A 27,866-nucleotide genomic window follows, 5' to 3' on the forward strand; every position below is an offset into this window, starting at 1 on the left:
AAGGTCATGGGTTCAATCCCCTGTGTGGGTCACTGACTGAAGAGTTGGACTCGATGATTCTTGTGGGTCCCTTCCAACTCAGAATAGTCTGTGATTAAACCACAGAATCACAGAATCAATTGAGTTGGAAAAGACCTCCGAGATCATCAAGTCCAACCCTTGGTCCAACTCCAGTCCCTTTACCAGATCATGGCACTCAGTGCCACGGCCAAACTCAGTTGAAAAACCTTCAGGGATGGGGAATCCACCCCCTCTCTGGGCAGCCCATTCCAATGCCTGAGCACTCTCTCTGGAAAGAAATTTGTTTCTGCTCTCCAACTTCAATTTCCCCTGGCAGAGCTTGAGCCCGTGCCCCCCTGTCCTATTGCTGAGTGCCTGGGATTCTGTGACAAATATTTGCAGCCTTAACTATCGCTGTGGGCTCTGCCACTGGAAGCCCACACGTGCCTGTTTCATGGTGCACAGGGCATTGCTCCTGTATCAAACACCACTCAATATTCCAGTAGCACAGCAAGGGGGTTACAAGCATTTTACTCTTCTGAACTTAGATGTAAACATTTGGCAGAAAAGGGAAATCAAAGAAATATTCAGACACAGATTCCTCGATGTACTCACATGCTTTTGAAACCTCAGACACTTCAGTGCTTGAGTCACCTTAGTGAGACAGCTCTGAACAGCAAAGAAATGGAGTCCACTGACCTCTAACCCCAAATCCTGAGTCAGTTCAGCTCCACCCTCCTGTCCATGGACACACCAGAGTGTCACACCCACTGCAGCACCACCACAGGTCACTCCCTCTCTGGGGGTGCATCCAGGGAAGGGGTTTGGAGGTTCTGAACACACCGACTTCACACAGACACACATTCTGAACCATGAAAACTCTTGGGTGAACAGAAATCTACTTGTAAACTCTGAAAATGAGCAATTTGTTTATTTGGGAAATGGGCAGAAAATCCCTGTGTTAGCAATTTAAAAGGAAAATGAGAGAGCCACATAAAAACCCGAGAAATGATACCTCAGGAAAACAAAACAAAAAAAACCCACAAAAAATCCCAATTTTAATCAACATTGTAGAAAGATTGCACATTTAAATTAATGTGCCCATTAATTAATGGACAAAAACTACAAGAGGATTTGTAGATGTACACAGATACAGGCAACTCAGAGTCTAATAACTACACTTTGACCAGGCTTCAAGCAAGTTTTATATTTTTATACTGTTGCTAAACATGACTAAGGACATGACATAGAGAAGACTAATGTAACACCACTGATGAGCTGCAATCTAATTAAATGCACTGAGCAGTACATGGACAGGTTCTTCCATATTTATTTTTTAACACAAAAAATTCCCTACTTTAATTGCAAATAGAATTCTCCCTCTCATCAGAAATAATGTTTAAATAGATACCTGACAGCAAATTACCTGAACCTGTTGAGTCTGAAACAACCACGTGGAAGTTCAAGCTGAACTGTCAACACTGAAGTTCACTTGTGGAAAAAAATATGCCACAAATACAATCCTCACAATCTAGACAGCACAAAACTGTGGTTTGGTGTCACACCATGTCCTCACCTCTCCAACGTCCCTCCTCACCAGAGCTCCAATTTGGCTGTTACTACCGGTAATATTCCTAATCTTGTTTTAAGTATCTGTTTAAAAATTCATCTTTTTTTTAAATTAGGGTATTTTAAGGCAAGGGAAAACCACAAGTTTATTCAGTTTCCTGGAATTTCTGCTTTTACAAAACAAACTTGGAACTGCGCGCTGACCTGGCAGGACAAGCCCAAAAAAAACCAGGAACAAACGTTTGCTGCCTACAAAATAAGGTAAAAAAAACACAACAAAAAACAACGAAGGGAAAAAAACCACCCAGCGCTCGGTTTCAACATCAATTCCCCTCCGCGCGGCCGGACGGGGAAACACGCGGGGCGGCGCTGGAGGGGGCGGGCGGTGACATCCCACGGGGTCGGTCCCGCTCCGCTCGGCCCGGCGGGACACACCGTTCCTGAGGGGGAACTCGGCCGCGCCGGGCCAGGGCGGCACAGGCCGGGCCCGGGACAGACGGAACGCGGCCAGGCCCGGGACAGGGCGGCACAGGCCGGGTCCGGGACAAACGGAACGCGGCCAGGCCCGGGACAGGGCGGCACAGGCCGGGTCCGGGACAGACGGAACGCGGCCAGGCCCGGGACAGGGCGGCACAGGCCGGGCCCGGGACAGACGGAACGCGGCCAGGCCCGGGACAGGGCGGCACAGGCCGGGCCCGGGACAGACGGAACGCGGCCAGGCCCGGGACAGGGCGGCACAGGCCGGGCCCGGGACAGACGGAACGCGGCCAGGCCCGGGACAGGGCGGCACAGGCCGGGCCCGGGACAGACGGAACGCGGCCAGGCCCGGGACAGGGCGGCACAGGCCGGGTCCGGGACAGGGCGGCCCATGCCGGGCCCCCGCCCCGAGGACGCCCCCTGGCGGAGGGGCGGACCCGCCGCCCGCGCCCTCAGCGCCTCAGGCGCCCCCTCCCTCCCCCCGCCCCGCCGCCCCTGCCCGGCGCAGAGGCCGCGGCCGCCACCCCGCGCAGCCCGGCTGGCCCCGGCCCGAGGCGCGGCCCCGTTACCTGCGCTCTGCCCGCGGTGCCGCCGCCCCGGCCCCTGCTCCGGCCCCGCGCACCCCGCGGCGGCCGCGATCGCTGTGCCGGGCGCACGCTTTGCGCGTCACCGCGCTGCGTCGGCGTGCGCGTGCGGGGCGGGGGTGGTGGGGGCGCGGCGCGCCCTCGTCCGGCCTGCCGGGAAACGGAGTTCGCGCAAGGCGCATGCGCAGGGCGGGGTGCGCCGCGGAGGGCGCTGGGAGATGTAGTACTGGCGGGCGCCGCCATCGGCCAGCCCATAGTCCGCCCGGGCGCTCCGGCGGAGGGGTCGGTGCTGTCTTGGCGTTCCCTGGGACAGCGCCAGGGTGTGGGCCCCGCGCCTGCCAGCCTGGCACCGAGCAGCGGCTGCTGGCCGCGATACCGGGTGTCCGCCCCGATAGCAGCGCTGGGGCGGGCCCATCCGGCCTCCCCGCGCTCGTCCGGGCTGAGCCGTTTGTTCTTTGTCCAGCGCACCGCCCTGTGCTGTGGGGCTGCTCGGGGTTACCTGCAGGCACACGGCGGGCTGTGCGGGGAGAGGACACTGCAGGGAGCTCGGTGGGGCAGGAACATGTCCCGGCGCTCTCCCGGAGCCGAGTGTCGCTGTCGGCAGCCCAGCCAAGCCCCAGGCGGTGCCCACACGCACCTGCCCCTCTGCCCGGGTGTGCCCAACAGCGGCCACAGAGGCCTCGCTGCAGCGCCTCAGGCTCTCCCGGGCTCTCAGGAAAACTCTTCCCACACTCCCACCCTCCCTCCAGTGCTCGCAGAGCTCATCCACTCTCCGTTTCCTCCCTCCCACAGCCCCAGGAGCTCAGCACACGCGTGCGATGGGTGAGAGTCTGTGCTCACAGAAACCCCCTGGCGCTGCACAGCCCCATCCCTGTGTGCTTTCCACATGCCAAGGCTTCCCTTCCTCTGGGATTGTTTCTCTATGCCTGTTGGTTCTGCAGTGGGAATATCCCGACGCTTGTGTGCTTTACAGTGTAATAAGCTGTTGTCCTGCACCGTCCCCTGCCCCAGCATGTTTAGAAGATGCTGGAGAAGATCCGTGTGCTCTCAGCAGGGTTATCCCTTCTGAGGGGCAGGGACACCTGGAAGAGCACATTCCTCATCTATGCCCTCATGGCTGATTGGAGGATCAGTGGCATCAGACCTGCCTACAGCCTTGTTATCCGGGGAAGAGCATCACATCCACGGCTGCACCTCCTTCTCCCCTTGGAAAGTACAGGGAGCCTCCAGGCCCCCACGGAGCTGTTGGGAAGGGGCTGCAGGCTCAGCACTCCCACTCCTCGTGTCCACCTTCAAAAGGCTGACAGCAAAGTTAAGGTTTCCAGTTCCTGCCACATCTCTGGTGCACTGGAAAAGGGTCTCTTCTCAGAGAAAGTAAGGTTCAATGCCCAGACTCACCTGAGCAGGTGAAGAGGCTCGGAGCCTGCTGCACATTGCCAGAGCCTGGCAGGTTCCCGATAGAGGGCACAGTGGGCAGCCACCCCCTGGCAGCTCTGCCACAGCCTCCTCTGCTCAGGCCTCCAGGTCCTGCATTTTCAGAGCTCAGGAGATATTTGTGAAGGATTCAGTCTAACACTCTTGTTTCTCAGGGCAGGTGAGAGTCCTACTGGCTCACTTGGCAGAAACAGGACAGTATGAGCTCTCCTTTAATGTGGCTTCTCTTTAAAAGCACAGCTCAAGTGATTACCCAGGTACTGGCAGAAACTCTTCTCTTAAAAGAATAAATACAAGTAAAAAATTAGTTGTCTCGGTTTGAGGGGAAAAAAACCCAAAATGTTTTACCCACAAGCAGGGGAGGGGCCTCCTCCACGATAATCACACCACTCTTTATCAAATTTAAGAAAAGGAATTTTAATACAAGAAGGATAACTGATATATATATATATATATATATATATATATATATATATATGTAAACAGACTAGTGCAACCCACTTCCCCAACACCACAAGAGAAAGAAAAAAAAAACCAAAACAACAACAAAACCCAGCAGGTTTTCCTCCGGGAGGAAAGGTTATACTTAAGTGTCCATGTCACAGCCCGGCTGGCCGCAGAGTGAGTTTCAGTCCCTCTCCAGCGAGACAGACGAGCAGTGAGCTTTCAGATGGACTCAGTCTCTTCCCCCTGTGTTCCCCGTCCAAGAAGCAGAAAGGTACGAGCAACCAGAAGCAAATCCAAGGCAGGCAGCAGCAGCAGCGCGGCACGAAAAAGTAGTCCGGGTTAGGCAGCAGCGAGACAGCCAGGAAAACCCCAGCAGTAACCAGCACGGCAGCCTGCCTCCTTGGAGCCCCCACTCCCGCGTTCCGCCGAGCCAAGACTGGGAAGAATATCCAAAAAAAACCCCAAAAGAGACAAACCTGCCCCCACCCGAGCGATCAACAGTTAACTGCTTCTTTTGTTAACCGCTGGCCTGGGCAGTTAAGTGGCAGGGGAGAGAATTTACATAATAATCCCAAACTACAACATTAGTAAACAAGGGGAAACTGGGTTCTCCATCTCAAGGAAAAGCTCCATAAGCACTATTCCCAGCTGAGGTGCTTCCTGCCCCACAGTGTCCACATTAATCCACTTTCTTCCACTGCAACTGTATAAAGCCCTGCCCCAGGCAGTGTTTGGACAGGTACAGATTCTGCTCCAACACTTGCAACATTTGACTGTCAGTGCTGATTAACTCCAGCATAATGAGTGTAGCAGTGAGAATCCTGCAGCACTGGGTGCAGAGGATAAGCCCCCACCCTCACAGCAACACTTTGCTTTAATAATGCAATTAAAGAAAATAAAACCAGCAAACCAAACACAAGCTATGAGTGTTGATTGCAGAGCACTAAAAACCAGAGGCCAGCAGGGAGCTTGCACCTCTTGTCTGGGATCTTGGGCCTGGGAGGGGGCAGAGAGAGAGGCCTGTGGTGTGCAAGGAGGGGAAGGTTCTCTCTTCATGTTCACTCTCGTGGGCTCCCCAACCAGAAGAACAACATACTCCACAGGATGGTCAGTTGTTAGTGACGATGACTTGAGGTTGAATCAAAGCTTGAGCTTCCTTAAACAAAGAACCACTTCTCCCCACTGCATCATATCCCAGATCACCTTGCAATACTGTGCTTTACAGGGAAAGGATAAACCCACTTCACTGAGGTCTAATAAGCTTCTAGACTTAAGGAAAATTAGTTGTGGGATCGGAGGAGGAACAGCACTGGTAAGAGAAGCCAGGAAGACAAGTTGTGTTTACAGCAGATGTCCTGAGTACAGCTAGGAGTGGCAGCATGTAGCTGGAATGCTTCTCCTCTCACAGCTACTGACACATGCAGAGAGCCTCAGTCACAGCCTCCAGGCAGCAGCTTCCCCTTCCTGCCTGCACAGACCTTTCCTCTGAGAATGAGAAAAAAATTATGATCAGGAAGCTCATAACATTCAAAGACTCCTCACTGTGGCTGTCCTAAAAGGAGAGGAGGGATCCTTTGGGCTTTCAGGAGAGTTAATCTTTCAACTTGACCTCCAACACAGGTCTGCAATGATAATTTATTGACTTCCTACACTTCACCTTTCATATTGATTTCCCCATCTGCCTGTGGCAGTCAGTTTGCTAGTCAACATGTTTCTTCTTGCAATTGAGTTTCTGCTGAAGGGCAGCTGTGACAGGGGTTACTGACTGAGCTGTACCAACCTCTGCAGCATAATTTTGCTGCATGACTCATAGCAGGTGAGGAGTGAGGTCAGTAACAGAGCTCAGTCCCTTCCCAGCACTTGTGTGTGTCACACTGCTGCTGCAGCTGCATACAGCACCCAGCTGGATTTCCCAGCAGCATCCAGGGAAGGGTACCATGCCAGGACCTGAACATTTGGGAGGGTTTGAACCTGCCCTGCTCAGGCGCTTGTAAACTGAAGGGTGTTCCTGTGGGATGCCCATGGCCGGGCGGCTGCAGCGGGTAGGTCGGTCGGATGTCTGGGGAGATGCACCTGGGAACACATTTCCCAGGAGAGCAGTAGGGGTCAGCCTGCCTGTCACCCATTTGGCTGTGGTGCACTTCTCTGCGGGTGCCTTCCTCCTTTACATGGTGCCAGTGCCCTGTGTGCCCTCTCAGGGAACCTGGGCAGTGAGCACAGGCACAGTCACGCCAGGAAGGGCTCAGCTCCAGCCTTAGGGCTGTTTATTGCTCTTCCAGCCTTGACCTGCCCAAATAGTTCTGGAGTGGGTTTATGAGGTGTGAAGCAGTATGTATATGTATGCAGGTATGTATGTATGGCCAGACTTCACAAACACAGGTTTGGGAAGGGCTCTCTCTCCCCACGTGGGTGTGCCCTTCATGCCCTTCCGCCTGTGCAGTGGATTTTTTAGGTGAGGCACAGCATGCACAGAACTGGCCCCACCGTGTAAATCCTGAGGTTCATCTGCCACGGCCAAGCGAGCTTGGACAGTGACAGTGAAGTCCTTGGGACTGTCACAGCACCCAATACTGACCGGGGCTGACCCTGCTGAGCATCCGAGATCTGATGGCAGGGAGGCATTTAATGCCAGAGACAGTCCCTGCTGAGACTCAAACTCAGGACCTTGGGATTCAGAGTCGAGAGTGCTCTCCTTTGCACCACAGGACTGCCCCTGTGAAGCAGTACTGTGGCAGATAATATTTGTAATGATATCCCTCATGCCTCAGGGGCTCTAAACACTGTCTAGGACTCCCCACAGCACTTGTTTGCCACGTATATAATGCTAAAGTTTCCCGTGCTGTGCAAAAATATTGCCTGATGGATTATATTAAGTCCATGGGTGACCTGCAAGCTGGCAGTAGAACACCAGAAATGGTCTGCTCCCATTTCTTGCCCACACCAGAAAGAAGGCAGGTACCTCAGTAGAAAGATAGGAGGTATGAAGTGGGAGAAACCAAGGGAAAGCAGTGCAGTGGGATCCTCTCTGCCTGGAAAGACTGAGCAGGGTGAAGGGGCTGCAGGCATTGCCACAGGTTACCTGCAGTCCAGGTGAGTGTGGGCAAATCGGGACAAAACATGTGCACTCAGTGCCCACAGTAAGTGCTGTGCGACAAGGGAATAGTCCAATCACTAGGTGGCACACCGGCATCATCACACCGACCCGGCTCCCTCTTGGGAGGAGAGGAGAAAGCTCAAAATAGCCCAAAGAAAAATTAACAAGCAATCCTCGGGGACGACGTGCTTAGGAAGAGCCATCTGTGTTCTCACACACACGGGGCTAAACCACCCAACAACCAGACAAAGACATCGAATGTATAAGTGTAGCCAAAATATGTTCATCCAATCGAATTCTGCCTGTGCTCCTTTGCTATTGCTGAGTGACGGTAGGGAAGGCAGGGGAGGCCGTTCATGAATGGAGTGTAAAGAGGTAACGCACAGAGGGCAGCAGAGGTGGACATACATTCAGGGAATGCCACTTCTTTGGGAGTTACAGCTCCTCTTGTGTGTGGAGAGAGCATTTGGGGTTTCCTTCCAGCAGAAAATGCCAAGCGCAACCCAAAGAGAAGTTTCTCTGAGAAATAAAAAGATGGAGTGGGGAAGAGTGGCAGAAGGCTGGTGGCACCTACTGCAAAGGTAGTTTGAGGCTGGTTATTTGTGGGGAGAGGAAAGAGTGATAGCAATGATTCTAGGGTGGGTTTTTCCCTGGGCTGGAGCTAACACAGCAACACAAGCTAAAACCAGCTACAGTATTGGTGAGGAGTGGCTAAGGAGAGACTTACATTTTGGCAGTGGCTGAGCTACCACTGTGTATGGCTCTGCTGCTGTAGATCTGTGGGAGCAGTTCACTCGTGAAAGCATTAAGGACTGCACCACGGCCAACTCCACTGGACACTCACAGGGTCTGCAGGACTTGCCGTCAGGCAGAATGCACCTCAGGGTTTGCATGGATTCAGCAGTGCAGACACAGGCTCACCAGCCAGCTCCCCTAAGCAATGGTTTGGCTGAGCATTTAGCCCAGACTAAAGACAGAAGCCAGATCTATATCTAGGAATACAGAAAAGCACAAGAATGTAGTTCATCAGCTCAGATACTAATGAGAACATGAGCAGGCAAACAGCTTTCTTCCAAACAGGCTGTTGCCAAAACCCTCTGTTCAGACACTCGGTGTGATGCCAAGAGCACATAATTCTGCCTAACTGAGCATCTGAGTGACAGCACATCTGCGTTTGCAGCCTGAAAGTCAACAAAAAATTTAAATAATACGAAGTGATCAGTGTTGCATGAAGTAGAGGTTCATCCACTGACATGCACCTCTGGCTTTCCAGCAGCACGGCACCCAAATCCTGACCATGCTGCAGCACTGCTGGTACTTCAGTCTTGCACAGAGCTTTATGCTCATCTTCCCATGCTCATCCAGCAACTTCAAGCACATTTTCATACCTCTCTTCCCTTTCAAATCACTGAAGAGTGAGGGTATTGATGTGTCCTGTGATAGCCAGGTGATACATGGGCTATGTACTACCCAGGGGCTGCTGCCATGATCCAGCAATTGGGAAAGAGCCTTTGGGAGAGTGGAAATGCACAGATAAACCATGCACAGAGAATATACCAGGGAGAACATGTGAAAAATAGGAGGCAGTACATACACAGAAAGTGGCATTGCAGCAACAAGACATGGTTTCCTGACTAAACTAATTTCTCTAACCAGGAATGAGTTAAACATTCATTTCAGACACTACACAAAATCACTTGCTAGTTTTTGTGGTTTAACAAAGGTTTTCATTTTTTATCTGTTTTGTTACTATAGGAAACAGACACTCAACCAGCAAAGAAAACTCTTCATACAGGAGAAAGCAAGAAAAGATTATGCACAGCATGCTGTGAAATGCCTGGAAGACACACACTGGGAATACAAACAAATTCCTCCTTATGTTTTCCAGCAAAAAGGATCTTAGGAATTACTGGTAACAGCAGCTTAAAAAAAAAGGACTAAACAAAACCAGGAGAAAGTATGATTTTAAGAAAACTATAATTTTTAAGAGAAGGAAGGGGGTTGTTTTGAGTATTTTTGTGTTTGTTTGGGGGTTTTGTTTTGGTTTGGGTTTTTTTGTTTGTTTTGTGTGGTTTGGGGGGTTAAAAAACAAAAAGGTTTTTTTTTTTATTTTTAGGAGAGGTTATCGGGCCTTAAGTGCAGGTTATATATCTGTCCTCTTCCTGACTTCTCCCTACAAGATTTAATTGGGTCAAGTGTCTGTATGGGACAGCAAGAGGAAACAACAAGCACATTGGTGAAGATGGGCTATAATGATGGCAGGCACATGTGCAAATATGTTAATCTTGCATTCATGAGTTTTATCACTGAGAGATTCCATCAAGGGTCTTAGTAACAACTATGTTACTAAGGGCCACACCTTGAGTGTTGTGTTCAGTTCTGGGCCCCTCAGTTCAGGAAAGAGATTGAGTGGCTGGAGCGGGGCCAGAGAAGAGCAACGAGGCTGGAGAAGGGACTGGAGCACAAGCCCTGTGGGGAGAGGCTGAGGGAGCTGGGAGTGTTTAGCCTGGAGAAGAGGAGGCTCAGAGGTCTAGAACTGCCTGAAGGGAAGTTCTGCCCAGGTGGGGGTTGGTCTCTTCTCCCAGGCACTCAGCAATAGGACAAGGGGGCACAGGCTCAAGCTCTGCCAGGGGAAATTGGAGAGCAGAAAAAAATTCTTTCCAGAGAGAGTTATCAGGCATTGGAATGGGCTGCCCAGAGAGGGGGTGGACTCCCCATCCCTGGAGGTTTTTCAACTGAGATTGGCCGTGGCACTGAGTGCCATGATCTGGTAAAGGGACTGGAGCTGGACCAAGGGTTGGACTTGATGATCTCGGAGGTCTTTTCCAAACCTATCCATTCTATGATTCTATGTGATGTTTATAAATATGTAGCTTCTCTGGTATTTGGCAATCCTAACCTTTAACTGTGCTGTGGCGGTGGTCACAGTTCTGGAAGCCCCGCAGGTATCATCTCCCAGCAGCCGCATGTGCACAGCCCCACTGCACTTGCTGCCCAGACACTGGCACCTGGAGCACTGTAAAGCCTGAACACGGATCATCTGGCTCTCAGTTATACTCAGACACACCCATGTACAAGCTCTGGAGCTGCCTTAGCAGCATGAAGCATTCAACAGAATTTGACATGGGAAAAGTCCCTGGCTGAAGTGAGGTGATGTAAAGCTGAGGGAGTTTGGGCCAGGATTTACCCAGGACTCTTGCTATGTTTCCCTCTCCCATGAAACAGTTTTCATATTTTTCACTCAGAAGGAATTATTTCCTCTGACAACACCTCACTTTGCGCTGCCGTGACCTCGAACAGCCTCTGCAGCCCCAGAAACACTCTGGGACAGGGATGTTTAAGGGCAGTTTCCTGAAACACTGAGCCCACAAAGGTTGCAATTCAGGTGGTCCCTGGGACACGATGTTAATGGCACAGACCCAGATTCCCATCACTGTGGGTGACTCAATAAAGTGTTAGTTCTGTTGCTGAACTCACAGTGCCACCTTAAGACGGCAGCACCAGCCTGAAGGCTCTTCTCCCTCTTCAACTTGTCCCCTCCTGTAGGTGACAGTGTCCTTCCTTTCTTCCAGGTGCTCCACAGCCATAGTCAGTGGGGAGGGAATAGTGCAAGAATGAAGTCTCAAATTTCTTTACACAAATAAATCAAAAGCACCTAATGATATGGCAGAAGGGAAAGCGAACATAACTGAATTTTTAGGAATTAAATTGTGTGCCAACCCACAAAGGAGAAAAAAATCCCACTGGCTCCCAGGGTACAGCACACTGTGTTAGCAACTGCAGAGAAATACTCATGGGCTTTGCTCTCCAGGGAGTTTTGTTTGTGAACGTTTAGTTGCATTTACAGGAGTGCACGGTAATTTATATAGCAGTCTATTCCTTTAGGGATGCAGATAAGTGTTGGATCCTTATCCTTATTCTAAAACCAGCATTGATAAACAATAACCAGAATAATATGTGAATGCCCTCTCTGCTTCTGGACCTGGCCTGAGGGGCAGCTCAGACCACAAGGAATGACTGCAAATGATGATAAATTGGTGATGCCAAACTGCGTTACCATTCAAGCTGAATGCCCAGCATATTTTCTGTAACACACCCCCACCTCACTCACTAATGGAAGAGGTTTCTGAGAAAGATGCATTTTTACCACTTCTGGACACAAAAGAATAACAAACTCTCAAAATACCAATTTTAGTAGTGGTCATTTACTTACAGGTGTGTGTAATTTCCAGACTGAGTACACTTGACTTGCAACAATCCTGCAGGTTGCACTTGCATGGCAAACCTCAAACCTGGCAAATAATATCCTCTAAAAGGTGGTATTTTAGGTCTAGTATTTCAGGTCTAATTGCCATTTCTTAGGTGTCTGTATCTACCTACTACAATGATTGTTAAATTGTGATAAAAATCAATTAATTATGGAAAAAGGGTGCTGTGAAAGGATAATTTTGGCATTACCCCCTGAGAATTAATATCCATTTTTTTTCCTTTTTGAGAGAGTTTTTATCTTGAACCTTTCTTCTTCAAATCTTCTCCAAAGATCCTTTCAAGTTATTGGACATACTAAATCACCAGTACAACTAGATAGGACTGAGAGGAATTTTCCCTGTATTACCTTATTTCACAGTCTATGCTTGTGTTTAATGTGACATTTGTATGCTTATCATAGTCCTAAATTACCTTTAATGTAGTGCCTGGCCAGCAGTGTACTCTGGGAGGAAAACAATGCTTTAGCCCAAAGAGTTGTTAAAAAGATGGGAGGACATGATGAGAGATGTTTATGCCTTCTACAGACTGTTTGGACAGCAGAACTCACAGGAGATTTTAGCAATATGGATACAAAGCTTTGAGCCAGGAAGGAAGAGGGAGGCATGTTTAGCCTCTCTTCAAGTCTAGGATGCTATTTTCCATAAATCAGAGTTTTGCACTGTGGCTGAGAGCACCAAGATTTATTTTCCTTTGTCTTTGTATCGTGGGAGTAAAATGCTGGTCTCCTTGAAATATGTGGGATGTTAGTGACTAAGTTAATAAAGGCAAGGTTTCACCATAGACGTTTTGAATCATTTTCATCCCAGCCTGTCCCAGCAGGCTGGCTGGGATCGTTCCCAGCCTGTTTTGTAGCAGACAGGTGCGTGAGGCCACAGTACCTGCCAGATGAGCTCCTCAGGGTACGCAGCCTCCTCCCGCTACTCACTGTTAACTGGCGTTGTGTCCTCCTGGGCTACAGAAAACTGCCATGGGCAATGAGAGAATCTCCTGGAAGATGGATCCCCGAGGGAGAGCTGCAGGGAACAACATTGCCTGCTGTGGGAAGATTTACAAGCAGGCTGTGGTTACCTGCCACCCAGATGGTGAATATTCCATGTTTGCTTTAGAGCAGCATCTCCAGTTGCAACTCCCTTTCACCAAGAGCAGCCAGCTGAAAAGGGAGTGCTGAGATCTCACAGCATCAGCTGTTCTGAACTAGTTCTCTCCTTGCCTGGACTTGACCAGTATCACTCTCCCAAGAACCTTGGAAAGTGGGAGAGGAGGAGGAAGAAAGCAACTTTCTTGCTGGCAGGTTCACAAAACCTTTCGTCTTGCTGGAGTGGCTGCAGAGACTGTCCATACTTTTAAAGACAAATTTCACTCCTATTCCCCAAGCTACTTTTCTCTCTTGGTCCTCCTTGGCTGAACCTTTAGGGAAACTTTATTAATGGATCTCATATTAATTTATTAATGAATTTTTTAGGCAGTAGAGCTGTACTCCTTACCCTGTGCACATAGGATAATGTGGCACCCTACAGACACTATCAGACTCCAGAGCTTTTATCTTTCTTCCTAAGAAAACAGTGTCCAGTGGTGGAAATTTGCTCAGATAGGAATAATCCTCCCCAGGGATTCAGCTGGCTGAGAAGGGTTTGCTGGAGGGGATGCTGTAGCTCCCCTCTTCCCCATGCAAGTGTCAGATGTGGCATTCTCAACTCTCAGCTGTTTTTTTCTGGAAGGACTCTTTGACTTCACCCTGTTCTTCAGCCACCATCAGAGCATCTGCGTTTACTAGTTCTGCTCTCATCCCATCGGCCTCTCATCCCATCTCTGATCACTGGATGCTGGGGAATTGCTGGGAGCACTTGTGTCTCAAACATCTCTTGGGAATTCAGCAGTCTCCTTTCCATGCAGCACCAGCTGGGAGCAATCCGTTCCTGCTCAGCTCTGCACTCATACTGTACACAAGCAATTTTAATTCCAGGGTGTGGACTAGCTGAAAATGACTAAGAAAATCGAATAAGAAAAACAAGCTTCATGTGCTGTGGAATAGATCTCCAGCCTGAAACAGCCAAAGAGCTCTACAGTTCTCCTGCAAAGCCCTGAGAGGCATCCCAAGAGCCAGAGTCCCTGCCTCCAGCTCCTCTCCCAGCAGAGCCAAGAGCATGGCCCTCATGTGTCGAGACACCTCTTCTGTCTGCTGGTCTTCCAGGAGTCTCTGTCAGTGGAAAAACCTGCTCTGCCCACTGCTTTCCACTCCTGTGAGGAAAGTGGCTGTGCAAAGGAGGGACTAGTTCTGCCAGCTCCTGCTGCAGCCTCTGCTCCATGTCCTGTCCATTTGTGACTCTGTGTCAAAGCACAGCAGGGCTGTGGAAGCTGCTGGAAGTTACACACAAGCTTGTCTGGGTAAACTTCACTCCTATTACATAGCTGATTTCTAACCCTCTGCATCTACGGTTCCTGCCATTCTCTGGCTTCTTCTTCTCTTCCTTTGTGGTTTTTCTTTAATTTCCCCCTAATACTTCACATAATTCTGGTTGCTATGGAGTGTTTCCAGCCTCAGCTCCCTGTAACAACCCCCCAGCATGGGTGTGTGCAGCTTGGCTGCAGCAAGGACACTTTGCTGATTAATTTGCCTTTTTTTTGGTATCGTTATTTTGGCTGCTTGAAGATAAAATAAAAGTGTTACTAATACCTTCCCCCTCCTAGTGCCAATTAACTTCAGCAAATTAATCTCTTTCAAAACCATCCTTTGTGTGGTGTAGACAAGGGTGCAGGGTAATATAAACTGTATGGCTGCATTCACTCCCCACTCTGTTCTCACCAGGGCCATAAGGTGGGTAGAGGGGAGCCAGGAAGCAGCACAGTACAAGTGAAAATCAGAAAGGGCTCTTTTGGAAATGTCCATGGGACCTGTGCTGGGTTCTCATACAGAGTGATGAGGGGAATCCCAGAGGCTGCTTCCTGTACAAGAAGCTGGAGAAAGGAAAGGAGCCAAGCCTTGTTTCCCCACATGCTGAACACATTCTCAGTCCCTGCACTATAAAAACAACCATGTGGGCGTTCATAACCCTTTGGTGGTGCCTGAAAGGGAGCACAATACAGTCTCTAAAGCTTTTCCAACAGGTATGTTGTCATCTTAACTGTTATTCTGATCTGTAAACAGTAAGTTTCCAAAAATAATTTCCCAGCCTCTTAGTTACATTGTCCTCCCATCCCTCCTGCCAGTGGCCTACCCAGCAGCTCATGTTGCATTTGAGCAAGGAAGGTCATTCACCTGCCCAGGCTCCAGCCGTGCAGGTGAAGAAATAACATGTTAATGTTGCTTCTCATTTTATGCATACATGGAGCCCCAAAATTATCTCCTTCATACACGGAGTTCCATAATTTCCCTATTCAAATACATCCATCATCTAAACTATCTAGTTAAGTCATGCCCCAGAGACTGAGCCTTGCAGGAATGAAAATGTCCTTTTGAAACAGAGAAACTTCCTTGAGTTCCTGCACTTCAGAAACAATTGTAAAGCCAGAGGAGTCAATCAATGAAGGGGGGAAATGCTGTTTAATGTAGTTTAAATGGTTGCTGTTCAGGGGCTGTTTTCCAGATGAGTGAATTCACGTATTGTGGAGGGACAGTGGACTACAACAGCAGTTGCCTATTCCAAAACTCAGATACCACCTGCTGCAGGAGGGCAACTGCAGGGAGCACTGGATGACACCAGGATATTCCCACTGAGTGAAGAAGCAGAAATAACTGCTGTGGAGGACAAGACCCTTTCCAAAGACAAGAGATGAGGGGATGAACAGCATAATGCATTATGGCTTTTCAGCACATCAGTTTTGTTACAATTACAAACCTCTAGAGCAACTGGCTCTGCGTGGTGGATAGAGGGCAATGCCTGCAGGGCTCCAGATGGGAGCCAACCTTGGATACCAGTGGATTGTGGGGAATGGAGCAGCTCCTGGTGACACCAGCATCTCATTGCCTGAAGAGTCATGTGTATGACCAGGGAGTCTCACATGGTACACTGCCTCAGAATTATGATACTAAAAAAGAAGCATTCCTGCTAATAAAAGTGATACTAATACCAAACCCCGCATATGGGCTGCTTAAGAAATTTGCAGTGATTACAGGTGTTCTTATAAACAAAAGATTAGCTCACACACAAAGAACAAAAAGGAGTAGAAAGCATACTCAAAAGTGAAGAAAAAAGTGAGTTATCTTGTTTTATGGTTGCAGATTAGTAGTAATCCCTGGATGAGTCTACAGATGAAAAAACAAATGTAGGTCTTATCAGCATTAATATGAGATGTGCATTAAATTCTCTTCCTGAGCATTGATAATCCATCCATAGTCCTTACAGCTGTTGTCTATCTGCTCAAACCCAAAAAGTCTTTCATTATTAGTCATTTAAGTGCACAAATCCCTCTCTCCCCAAAAAGCCTCCTTCCTTTGCCATCCTCATGTGCAAGAATAGATTTCAGGATAATAAAAGAACAGTTGTGAAGTGAACAAATCAGAAAAATCTCACAATTTCTAGCTGATCTATAACCATCTTACCAGTCACATCCCTCACACACAACCCATAGCCACAGCAGAGCCCTGAGATCATCATCAACAGGCACTCTAAAGGTGGAGGTGGGAAGAACAGCAGGGGCTGAGTAGTCTCCCACTTATCCATCAATAGCAAATACCTACTGCTCTTCAAAGGGACAAGAAACTAAGTTCCCAGAGAATTCTAGGACCAGCAGGACAGGGGTCTCAGCAGCCACCCCAACACCTGAGTCTGGCAAGCCAGGCAGGCTGAGGAACAGCAGCCAGTGCTACCATGGATCCAAATCATCAGGCAAGCTCATGGTGACAAACCAAAGCAAAGTTAAGGTGGAAAATAATTCCACAGACCAGATTCAGCAATACCAACCAGGCACAGACAAAGTGCCCTGGGTTGAGTTTAAATAGAGTCCCAGTCCCAGTGGGTGGAGGTGTGTGAGTAGAATTCCCAGATGAGGCTTGTTAGGGCCATTAAGACCTTGACATTTGCAGCCCAACACAGGGACAGTGTCATCACAGAGGGGAAAACCCCCTCACATAGAGTGTTATCAAAGTTAATTCCTCAGGAAAAGCTGATTGTAGCATGGGAAGCAGGCCTTGGCAGAGGATTGGCAGTGAAAACCTATTCATGTTGGTTGTGGATCGTGTCATCTTCCCTGCCCCACAGCTAAGGACAGAAAAGTAGAGCTGGCTGTAGGCAAAAACAAAGGGACCAGCAGTCTCCCCTGGCTCTGTGGCTCAGCAGAAGTAGGTTGCCTTGTTACTTTGGAGTGCCATAAAAGTTGGTTGTGCCTCCAATTAGAAGCACCCAAGATCTACCTCCTGGAAAGACATAATCGGGTGGTGCCTTGTACCTCGGAGCTGCCAATGCACAGGTGGGAGCAGGGCAGTCCTGACCAGCAGGTGTCTTCAATTTCCACTAATGTGGGGGAGGAGGTGATTTTTATACCTTCTACTCCCCTCTTGTCCTATGTGAGTGAAATGTCCTGGTATGCAGAAAGCTCATGTAGGCCAGGAAAGGGTCAGTGCATTTTGGGGTGGTGTGAGGGTGGATGTTGCTGTGGTCACCTTGTTGCACCTGCTGTAACCAACAGGCTGGGAAGGAGGGCTTAAAAGGAGCAGGACGAACCTGGGCAGACCATGAAGATATTTGTTTTCTCAAGCTGGGCTTAAAAGCAAACAAGCTAATGCCTTATTGCAAGACTGCAATTTGCTTGTTTGTTTCTAAATTGGATCACGCTATGTGGTTCTGGCAAAGCAGAGCAAGAAGAAAACTATATCAAAATGCTTTTTATCTTGCTGTGAGTTTCTTAATGGGCCTTTGCAGGTAATTCAGGGATGCACTTGCACATGTTTGGGCTGTGGGTTTAACTTTGTCCCCCTCTGTGGGAGGTCTGAGAGCTGCAAGTGCCTGTGGGTTCACTGCTGGCCTCATAGACCTCACTCCTGGAGTGGGTGATTAAGCAGGGTGAGCCTTGCGGTTAGCCAGGTACCCTGCTGGGGGGGATTGCCAGGAACAGCTGTGTGACCTTTTCTAATAAGGTGTTGCCTTGAATTAGCTCTAAAACTTGATTTAAATTCCTTAACTATCCTACTGCCTCCCCTGAGCAAAGCACCCTGTCTGGTGCTCACTCCCTGCTGTTACTTTGCATATCATCACATCCTTGCTATCTCCCTTCTTGATCTGAAACGTAAAGCCTTCCAGCTTCCACTGGAAGAGGTGGTGCCCTCTTTTACTTTCCTGCTCCCTTCTCTGGGTGGCTGCACCCAGTTCTATCACCCAGTGTCCGAGAATGGAATATTGAAGGCAGAAAGTGTTTCAAGTGAGCAGTGCTGTGCTGAGTTATGCAATGGCATGACAGCATTTCAGTACTGTAATCCTGCCCAGGGCAGCTCACCGGGGGGTTAAGAAAACAAGGTGCCAGCTTTTCAAGCAAAGAGATCTCGCCTTGTAGTGACACTGAATCTCTTATGGATTGGGCTAGTGCAGAGCCTAACGTGCAGAGGAAGTGTTCGAGTTGTTCCATGTAGTGAGAGTTGCCTTAAACTTGTCTATAACGACACTCATTTGTTTCTGCTTTGCAGTGTCGGGTTCTTAGCCCCTTCTAGCGGGGAAAGGAGGAGGCTGCAGACCGAGTGTTGAGGTGCAGGTGAATTCCGACTTGGATATTGTAATGCTGATTAAATGTCCATGAAGCACCATAAATTTAATGGTCAGCTCTGAGTTGTAGCTCCCTGGTACCTCCTTGACCATCTCCTTCACCACAAAGCTCAATATTACGTTGTGATATAGAAATCAACTGAACTTCTGCTTCTGATTTCTCACTTCCCTCTGCATGACTGCTTGAGTCCTTCTCTCAGGGTGAAAACAGCTTGGCAGCACCATCAAGTTTCCCATCCTGCAGTTGGGATATGCTTCCTGTAAAGGACTGGCTGGAGTGTGTCCCTTTCCTTCACAGTGCAGCAGCAAGCAAAGGGAACAGTACACAGCATTCAGAACAAGCACCAAATAAAGAAAAGAGGAAAATTGGAGACAGGCAAAGGTGTGTGGAAGAGGAAGCAACTCAGATGTGGTTAAGCAGGTGAATGTGGTGTGATGCAGAGTGCTGTGTAACCTCCTTGGGCACAGAAGGTCTCCAGGAAGCAGGAGTGGTACCACCATGGCACACCCATGCATTCTCCATGTCAAGAGAAGTAACACAGGTGAGACTCACACTTGAAAGAGAAGGATCTAAGAAAGGGCATGTCCACCAGCTGTGGGAATTATGCTGTAGCATTTGTGATGCTGTCACTAGAGTACTTGAGAAACAATTGCTGTGATTTATGGTCCCACCAAAGCAAACACACTTGTGCCAATGGTGAGATTCAATTTATTAATGCTTTGAATGGGTTATCATTTGTTGACTCCCAGCTGCTTGGGTTGCAGTGAAATTCAGATCTGCTCCTCTGACTGAGTCTGTGGACTGTACCTTGATAGTATCTGCTGTTTACAGCATACTGTCACAAGCTCTCAGTTCCCAGAACTCTAACTTTCATGGAAAGCTTTTGTGAGGGTATTTCATCTTCCATGTTTTGCAGATTATACATTTTGGAGCTTTTAATCAGAGGTGTCAAGTCCTCCTCAAATCGTGTCTTTCACTTTTTTTAAAGATCCTGTCATGGGGAAGAAGGCCCAGAGTATCCAGACCAGTACTGACTTCCTAATCAGGATACTGAGAATCAGTGCAGCAGTTACCTGATGGACACTTTTATCTGGACACAAAACTGAGGACTGATGTCTCTATGTATTGAGATTGAACCTGATGCTCTGATCAGAAAAACCATGGAAGGTAACACTTTGAAACTGCCTTTTCCAAGGGAAATAAAACTTCACAAATTGTGCTCTGCTGGAGAAGAACAACACAGCCAAGTGCAGGAGTGCTCATGGTTAGGAGAGAATCAATTAGGGCATGTTGATGAATAATGCATGTGCAGTTTAGGAGGGATGGATGACATAGGTTTTATTTTTGTACTGTTAATTGAGAGTGATTCTAGGACAGAAAAAAAGCACAAAGGGAAGATAGGGAGATTCTGGTCATGGCATCAGAAGCTACAGGCTCATCAACAACACTTCCTGTCCATTAAGCTATAAAAACCCCAGGAAGAGGAATTGTACTTATGTCCTCTGTAGCTCCTAATCTATGTAACTGATACTGCCCAAGAACCCAATTCAGACTGTAAATGATATGAGCATTTAAAGAGATAGAAGTTGAAGCTGTTGCTTTGAAATCTGATGGCCTTTCCTGTATTAAGGTAATGTCTGCCATGCTCTTTTGAGATCCAGTTGTAGGGCATCAGTCAGCTATATTTATCCCTAGAGGTGTGGCTCTGCTGTTCCTTGGATGTGCAGGGAGCTCTGAAGGAGAGCTGGTGCAGTGGGGTGTTGGAGAATGCCTGGGACCCTGTGGGAAGTGATCTGTTGCTGCTCACACGTGCCAGAGTTCCCCAAATGCTCCTATGCAGGTGAAAATCAACTGCTCTTCAGATTTTTATGGGTCTCCTCTTGGGCCTGTGCTTTGGTTAAGTTTGACAAAGCAAAGTGTTGACTCTGAGACTGAAATAGCTGCTGCAGGGTAGCACAGGACCCTGGTAAAGCAGGAGGAGTGCTCCAAAACCCTTTGCTTTGGTGTTTCCCAACACCCAGCTAAGGGAATTTCCCAATACTTGGGTGCTTGCCCAGCTCAGAGCACAGTCTGCTACAGGTGCTGGTAATACTCACCTGAGGCAGAGGATGTGAGGGAAGGACAGACGGCACACACTGCGGTGAGCAGACAGCCACTGACTGAGGAACTCTGTCCGTTTGCTGTTTGTAGAGAATTTTTGCTGGTGGCTGATGTGTGTGGGAAAGGCCATGAAAGCACTGGGAGGGTTGTGTAGGTGACTGGCTCACCCAGGCTGGGGGGCAACCATTGATCCCACCTGGGAGAATTTCAGATCTTTTCTTTATTTCCTTACTCTGTGAGGAGTCATTGCCTCAGCCTAATCTTCCACAGAGATGGTAAAGGACAGCTGGTACCTCTTTAAGGCGGCAGAGCTGATACAAGTGGTGGGACGTTAGGGTACTTACAGTTCCTTGAGGAGTTTGCTACCCCAGTTCTCTCTGGATGGTGCCATTCCAGCCTCAGTGCTGGAAACCAGCAGAAATAACTCACACTTGCTGCTTGGACTGAATGCTTTTGGTGGTGGCATCTGTGGGTGTCCTGAAGCTGCTCTGGGAGCTGTCTGTTGGGAAAGTGTGGGAGATGTGGAGCTGAGTGAACGGACAAGCAGTGCAGTGGGACTGTGCAGGCAGCTCCCCTCTGCCAGACCAGACCAGCACGTCCACTGCACAGTAGGGGTGTCTGACTGCAAAGGTTCGTTGGCTGTGGAATAAAGTGGTTGTACATCTAGAGAAACCAAGAAAAATATGTCTACATCTGTTTTAGCTAATTTTATAGAAATAAGGAGGAGGTGCTATCTGCTGGAGTGCTCACAGGGATGGCCCATGAAGTGGCCATCCTTAGCTGGACTGTGCTTGTCACTGCCACTGTGGAGCAATTGCCTGTAGCATAACATTTTTTGATGTTACGTGGAATAAAAGTCCATAAGGAGTCCTTGGTGTGCTGCTGGGGGCCCTCCTGCCTGCTTTAATTGCACTTGCTCCATTGCCTCTGAGGCCTCCACCATCACCTCAAGGCTGGAAGGAAAACCAGGAATTTTGTGTTAAACTTAATTGCAGAAGGTCTCACAGAGGATATGGATGTTTCTAGGTGAGGAGAAAGGTGAAAATTTACTGTAATCCCTCATGCCTTTGCCAAGTCCCCAGGGACACACTCTTTGTGAGATGGCTCTGTGGTGCCATGGCTATTTTATTCTGGATCAGCTCTGGCTTCCTGGAAATCCAGGAGACCCTGAAGGACTAGGGGTTGAGTTACCCTGGGGATGCTCAGGCTGCCAGTACGTATCCAGAGTCAGATATCAATTTCACACTTCTCTTGCTCTGGGTATTTGACAACCAGCCTGGGGAACCAGACAGGTCCTTTCTCTGCTATCCTTATCTTCTTTATTTCATGTAACAGGTGGACACCTGAAGCCGTGGGTGCGGTGCAGGGTGAGCCGTTGGCGTTGGCTGCGGTGTCAGAGGTGTCCTGGCAGTGACAGAGGCCGTGAAGCTCTGGGCTCTCTGTCTGTGGGACTGTGGCCAGCCCATGGAGGTGAGTGATGAGCTCCCCTCTCTGCATCTGAAGGGTTGCCAGACACCCACGGGCTGTGAGGGGAGTTCAGGGAGTCCTGGGGAGGCTGTGGAAGGGCTGGAGTAGAATAGGCTGAGGGAAGGGGGAGTGTCGGGCTGGAGAAGGGTTTGGCTGGACCCTGGGGGTTGTGCAATACCTGTGGGGAGGGTGTGGATCAGGAGAACAAGAAGCAGCGTTTGTGAACACGAGTGGGTCCCGTGTGGCGCTGGGTGCGAGGGAGGAGCTCTCTGAGTGCGGGATCCCCGCGCCGGAGCCTGATGTATCCTGGAGGGATTAAACACCTGCCAGGACAGGGCCCAGAGCTGAGCTCCGTGTGCTCCCTGCCCCGAAGGGCGGCTGGGCCAGAGACCCCCGAGGCCCCTCAGCCTTAATGGCCACGGGACCTGTGACAAAGAGCACCTCGCGGTGCGGGGGCTGCCCCTCCCAGTCACTCTCCCCTCAGCCCGGGGCCGGGCCCCGCATCCCGCTGCCAGCCCGGGGCCGGGCCCCGCATCCCGCTGCCAGCCCGGGGCCGGGCCCCGCATCCCGCTGCCAGCCCGGGGCCGGGCCCCGCATCCCGCTGCCAGCCCGGGGCCGGGCCCCGCATCCCGCTGCCAGCCCGGGGCCGGGCCCCGCATCCCGCTGCCAGCCCGGGGCCGGGCCCCGCATCCCGCTGCCAGCCCGGGGCCGGGCCCCGCATCCCGCTGCCAGCCCGGGGCCGGGCCCCGCATCCCGCTGCCAGCCCGGGGCCGGGCCCCGCATCCCGCTGCCAGCCCGGGGCCGGGCCCCGCATCCCGCTGCCAGCCCGGGGCCGGGCCCCGCATCCCGCTGCCAGCCCGGGGCCGGGCCCCGCATCCCGCTGCCAGCCCGGGATGCGCCGGGACCGCCCGGGCCGGGGGGAACCTTTCTGCGCCCTGCGGAACCTTCGCGGCGGAGGCGCCTGTTGCTGCCCGGGGGACGAGTCGCGCGCTGCGGCGGGGGGCGGCCCCGAGCGGCGGCGGAGCCCGAGGAGCGGCGGAGGAGGCGGCAGAGGAGGCGGTGGCGCGGCCGCAGCTCGGGGGCGGCCGCAGCTCCCGGGGCCGCCGGGGCCGCCGGGCCGCAGCCCCCACCGGCCGCCCAGGTGAGAGCGCAGGGCTGCGGGGCCACCGCCACAATGGGCGCAGGCCGGGCAGGGGCGCGCCGGGGGAGGCCGACCCGCCCCGCCGGGCTGTGCGGGAGCGGCGCGGAGCGCCCGCCCGGGCCGGGGTGGGCGCGGGGCGGGGAGCGGCCGGGGCTGGCCGGAGCAACGCGGAGGGGGAGCACCACCGGGCTGACCGGGGGGCGGGTCCCGGTGCGGGGCAGGAGCTGCCCGGCTGGGCCCGGCGAGGGGCTGCGCTCGCCCGGCACCCCGAGCCCTCTACACGTCCTGCCGAGCCCCGGGGCCTGGCCAGGCTGTGGCGGTGGGGGCCGGGGGCTGTGCCCGCCCGCCGTGCGGTGCCGGGTTCCGGGAGTCGGCCCGTGCTGGCAGCGGTGCCGGGTCCGGCGGTGCCCGCGCACGGAGCCTGTCACGCTGTGCCGTGGCTGGGCAGCGCTGATCCGTGGGACTGCTCAACTGACATGCAAAGTCATAATTTGGTGTCTGTGTGAGACTTGTTGGTGATCTCTGGAGGGGGGAGGCTCGGTGTGCTGAGCTGTTACCTCTCCTCGCCTGATCCTGCCCCACGGCTTTTTAACTTGCTCGCTCCAGGGAAGGGTTTGTGGTGCTTGTGTGGGTGTCTGGAGTGCTCACGTTTGAGAGACGCTCTTAAACTCCATTGGATTCCCCTCTTGCCCCTTCATCAATCTGTACACAACTGGTGCTTAAAAAAGTTCTTTTTACATCCCTTCAGTCTATGTGCAGGTGGAGAATTTTTATTTAAAAAAAGACCAGACAGTAAAAGTTCAGAGATCTTTTTTCTCCCCTTTTTGTGCTGATAAGATACTAATGGTCACATTTGCTTATCTTTCTAACTTTGTTAACGTTGGATTTCCTTTGTATGGTTATGCAAGCATCGTGCTTGATGAATAATCCTTGGCCTTTAGGAAATCACTGCAGAAACTTCTGTGTTGGCTCAAGATGGTCCTAGTGCCTGGTTGGAGGTGGTAACTCCCCTCCCTGACTTAGGGTAATGGGCCTGGTGAGTTCTCTTCTGCTTCAATGCAGAATCAACTAATTTAGAATAAACAGCTTTTGTTTTGGTAGTTCTGCTCTAGGGGCAGCAGAACCCAGCAGAGGAATGAACTCCAAACAGCCTGCTTGGACCACTGCAGGTGCTGCTGGTGGGAACTGGCACAGCCCTGGTTTGCTAAGGGAGGCTTCTTTCCCCAGGTGTGGAGCTGTGCACCCTGAACAGAGAGAGAGCAGCGCAGCCTCTCACCCTGTGACCCTATCAGCACCAGAATATAGGGTTTGTCCCTTAATGGTAGGTGCTGAACATGCCATTTACAGGAAATACAGAGTTGCTGCTTTAAGGGCAAGCTGTTGTAGCTGTGGGATGTTTTCTGGGTTGACACTGCCTCAGAGTGAGCGCCGCCTTCTCCCAAAAAAGCTCTGAGGGTTCAGCCTCTGTGTTCCACTTGTACTGTACTCGGGTAACCAGTAACTTCTGTGTCTCTAAAATGTCTTGGAATTCCAGATTTGGTAATGAGTGTTGCAGATCCAGGATGGGAGCATTGTGTGCTCTTTTGAGGAGAAGAACCAAGCAATGTGGGTTTTGTCTCATCTCAGCAGTGGTTGCATTTCAGTGAAGATCTGAAAGGTATAACTTGGCATAGAAAATTTTGACAGGACATTGTGGTGTTCTCCAGGATCCCATTTGATGCTGCAGAATAATTCAGGCTGGAAAGGGCCTCAGGATGTGTCTAGTCCAACCTGCTGCTCAGAGTGGGATCTACATCAAGTTCAGATCAGGACTTTTTCATTCAGGTCTTAAACCCTCCAAAGACAAAGATTTATTGGTCTCTGTGTTCCTGTTCTGGTGTTTGACTGTTCCCTGCAGGAAGAACCTCTTCTCTAGGTCAGGTCACCACCTCCACCGTTGCAGTTTGTGCTGTATGTCCTGCCTTGGTGCCCTGTGCACAGCCTGTGTCTCCCTGATGGCCTCATGTGGGTGTGGGAGAGCTGCTGTCTGCTCCCCAAACCCTTCTCCAGTCTGGACACCCCCTCCTCTCTCAGGCTCTTCACACAGCGAGTGCTCTGTCCCTCTGAGCATCTTGGTATCCCTCCAACAAACCCTCTCTGGTTTATCAGTGCCTGTTGTGCACTGGGGGATGTGCAAAACTGCACAGGGAGGTTTCAGTGGGTCTGTAAGTGCCAGGTGAAAGGCAGTCATGTTTTCCCTGCCTCAGGGTGGCTGTGCTCCTGCCCATGCAGCCCAGAGTGCTGTTGCTGTGTGGCTGCCACAGTGCACGGGTTACATTTTGTGTGTGCAGGTACAGGTACAGGTGTGTGCACGGATGGATTTGTACACACACGGCTGAGACTTCTCACCCTCCTGCTCTGCAGCTGTGGAAAGAGCCTTGTTGGTGGGTGCACATACGTGTGGGTGGGGTGCGCACATACGTGTGGGTGGGGTGCGCACATACGTGTGGGTGGGGTGCGCACATACGTGTGGGTGCACACACTTCAAATCACACCTTCTGCAGTACTAAACAGTCGTTTTTCCATCCTTGTCCACATGTTCTAGCTGTTGCCAGTGCTGACTGAGCTTTGGCCTTTCCTAACCCTTCTGCTGTCACACATACCCTGACCAGTCGTGCTTCCCAGCCCGCAGGTCTGGCTGTTGTGTGGCCTTCACTTTGTTCCTCAGAATTTTGTTTCAAACCCCTCTTTGATTTGTGTGTTACTGTGCTGGGAAGGGAGTGGCAGCAGAGCGAGGGTTTTCCCATGGGGATTGAATGGAATCCCATTTGATCAACTTCAACTCCAGAATGGAACAATGTAGGAAGTGTGTTTTCAAATACTGCTATGGGTGTGAGTTAAATGAAATATTTAGATACAATATTGTTAAGTATGCAATTAGTTTCAGTGCAATTATGTTCTAGTAAACTCTTTGAACTTGTTTCCTTCAGGTGCTTGGAGTTTTTGGGAAACGGTAACTGTTTCTGGGAGACTGTATCCCTGTAGGGTAAATATTCTCTGGTAACAGAGTCTCTTACTTTAAACTTAGCTCTGGAGAACTCAGTTTCTGGTAAAGTACCATTTGCTATTCCTGGATCCTTGGTGCAAATGGAATTTTGAGACTCATGTTTTCTGCTTACACAAAGTAATTTCTACATTATATTTTCCTAATTGTCAGGTGTGTTGGGGTAATTACAGCTGAGTTTGTTTCAGAGAATGCTCATTTCCAGATGGGAATTGTTGTGTTCAAGGAACATTTGCAGCTATATAAAAATAAAAAAAATTATGAAGAGCCGTGGTTTCCCCTGCCCCTCAAACTGGTGCTTATTAAATACTTTAACCAGCAAAGAAAAAGCACCAGTCAATGTTTAGGTTTGGACTTGTAGAATATTGTGTAAATCTGATATTTAGGTAATTTGAAACAATTAATGAAAATTTCATTTCTAATTCACCTTTAGAAACCTTATATTTAATTTCTAGGGCTTTGTAGAAACAGAACCTTAAAGAAGAAGGGAAATATTAAAGTAACACTGTTTGTTATTTGAGAAAGAGGCAGAGTTGGCTGATGAAATCAAGTGTCATTACATCTGGGGAGAAGGAAGAAAGGGGAATTACAGGTAACCATAAGAAAGGAAAAATTGTTGAACAGGCACTTTTAGAAGCTGGTTGGACTTCTGAGAACATGGTGATATTCTTTTAAACTAGCTAGCTAATGGCATCTCATTCTAAGTTATACTAAGGCACTGGTCATTATTTTGTGTGTAATAACCAGCAAATGTCAGTTACACATGTTTTCTGACATAATTAGTATACCTGAAGTAGAAACAAGTTTGAAGGGGGAGATTAAAAAGTGTATATTGCTTTCAGTTATGCAGATATAAAACTGGTTAAGAATAATATTAAGATTTGTGACTTTGAAAAATATCTCCAAGTATAGAAAATAGGCTTTCAGAAATTCTTAAAGGTCAGACATACCCTTGACTCAATTTTATGCCAGATGTGGAAAAGCAGAATTTCATTTCAGTCCTGCGAGCAAGGCTGATTCAATGCTATCGCAATCTCAGGGCAGCTGTGATAATTGAAATCTTGTTCTTGCTCAGGGGTAATGCTGGAGTTGGGGTCAGTCTGACACTTCCAAAAGTCTTGTGGCATTTTGAAGGTAACTAGAACTCACTTGAATGATTACATCTCTTAAATCTAATAGCAGCATTTTCAGGATGCTCCAAAATGTGCCAGTGGGAGCAGTGATTTGAAGCCCTCTGGGGTGGCCTGTCAGCTCGTCCCAGAGCTGCTGCTCTGAGGGGGTACCTGCAAGCTGAAATGCACCAACAGTGGAAGGAAGAATGATCCAGCTCAGGCATTAGTGACAGCTGGTTATTCAAACAGCAGAAAAGATGTAAAGGCTGCTGTGCACTTGTCTGGAGGAAGTATTGATTCTGTGCTGGAGAAAGGTGCTGAATAACTTCATGACTGAAGGCATCATTCAGAGACAAAGAAATCTTTAGGGAAAGACTTTTAGGCAGTTGCTTCAAAACAGGGCTGAAGGACTCTGTTAGTTGCTATCAGTGTGGCT

The 27,866-nt window shown here is 50.0% G+C and overlaps 3 protein-coding genes across 7 annotated transcripts in view; 2 read left to right on the forward strand and 1 right to left on the reverse strand.

The window, feature by feature from the left end:
* DCAF1 (DDB1 and CUL4 associated factor 1) overlaps nt 1-3,189 on the reverse strand; it is a 50,389-nt gene extending 47,200 nt beyond the window's left edge. For 2 of the 3 annotated variants that reach the window (XM_071550605.1, XM_071550603.1), the window contains exon 1: nt 2,616-2,697. The gene's annotated coding sequence lies outside the window, so the exon portion shown is untranslated. Of the gene's footprint in view, nt 1-2,615; nt 2,698-3,129 lie in introns of those variants that run through there. The other variant, XM_071550604.1, reaches the window with a different exon arrangement.
* On the forward strand, nt 1,567-23,781 carry LOC139669524 (collagen alpha-1(I) chain-like). Its single transcript, XM_071550026.1, has 4 exons — nt 1,567-1,625; nt 2,430-3,452; nt 22,003-22,034; nt 22,508-23,781. The coding sequence occupies exons 1-4, from the start codon at nt 1,567-1,569 to the stop codon at nt 23,779-23,781; spliced, it is 2,388 nt and encodes a 795-aa protein (XP_071406127.1).
* Nucleotides 23,136-27,866, forward strand: part of RAD54L2 (RAD54 like 2) — a 71,256-nt gene continuing 66,525 nt past the window's right edge. For all 3 annotated transcript variants that reach the window (XM_071550610.1, XM_071550614.1, XM_071550612.1), the window contains exon 1: nt 23,136-23,275. The gene's annotated coding sequence lies outside the window, so the exon portion shown is untranslated. The remainder of the gene's footprint in view (nt 23,276-27,866) is intronic.

The sequence above is a fragment of the Pithys albifrons genome, chromosome 3, assembly GCF_047495875.1.
Source record: "Pithys albifrons albifrons isolate INPA30051 chromosome 3, PitAlb_v1, whole genome shotgun sequence".
In the NCBI taxonomy this organism is placed as follows: domain Eukaryota; kingdom Metazoa; phylum Chordata; class Aves; order Passeriformes; family Thamnophilidae; genus Pithys; species Pithys albifrons.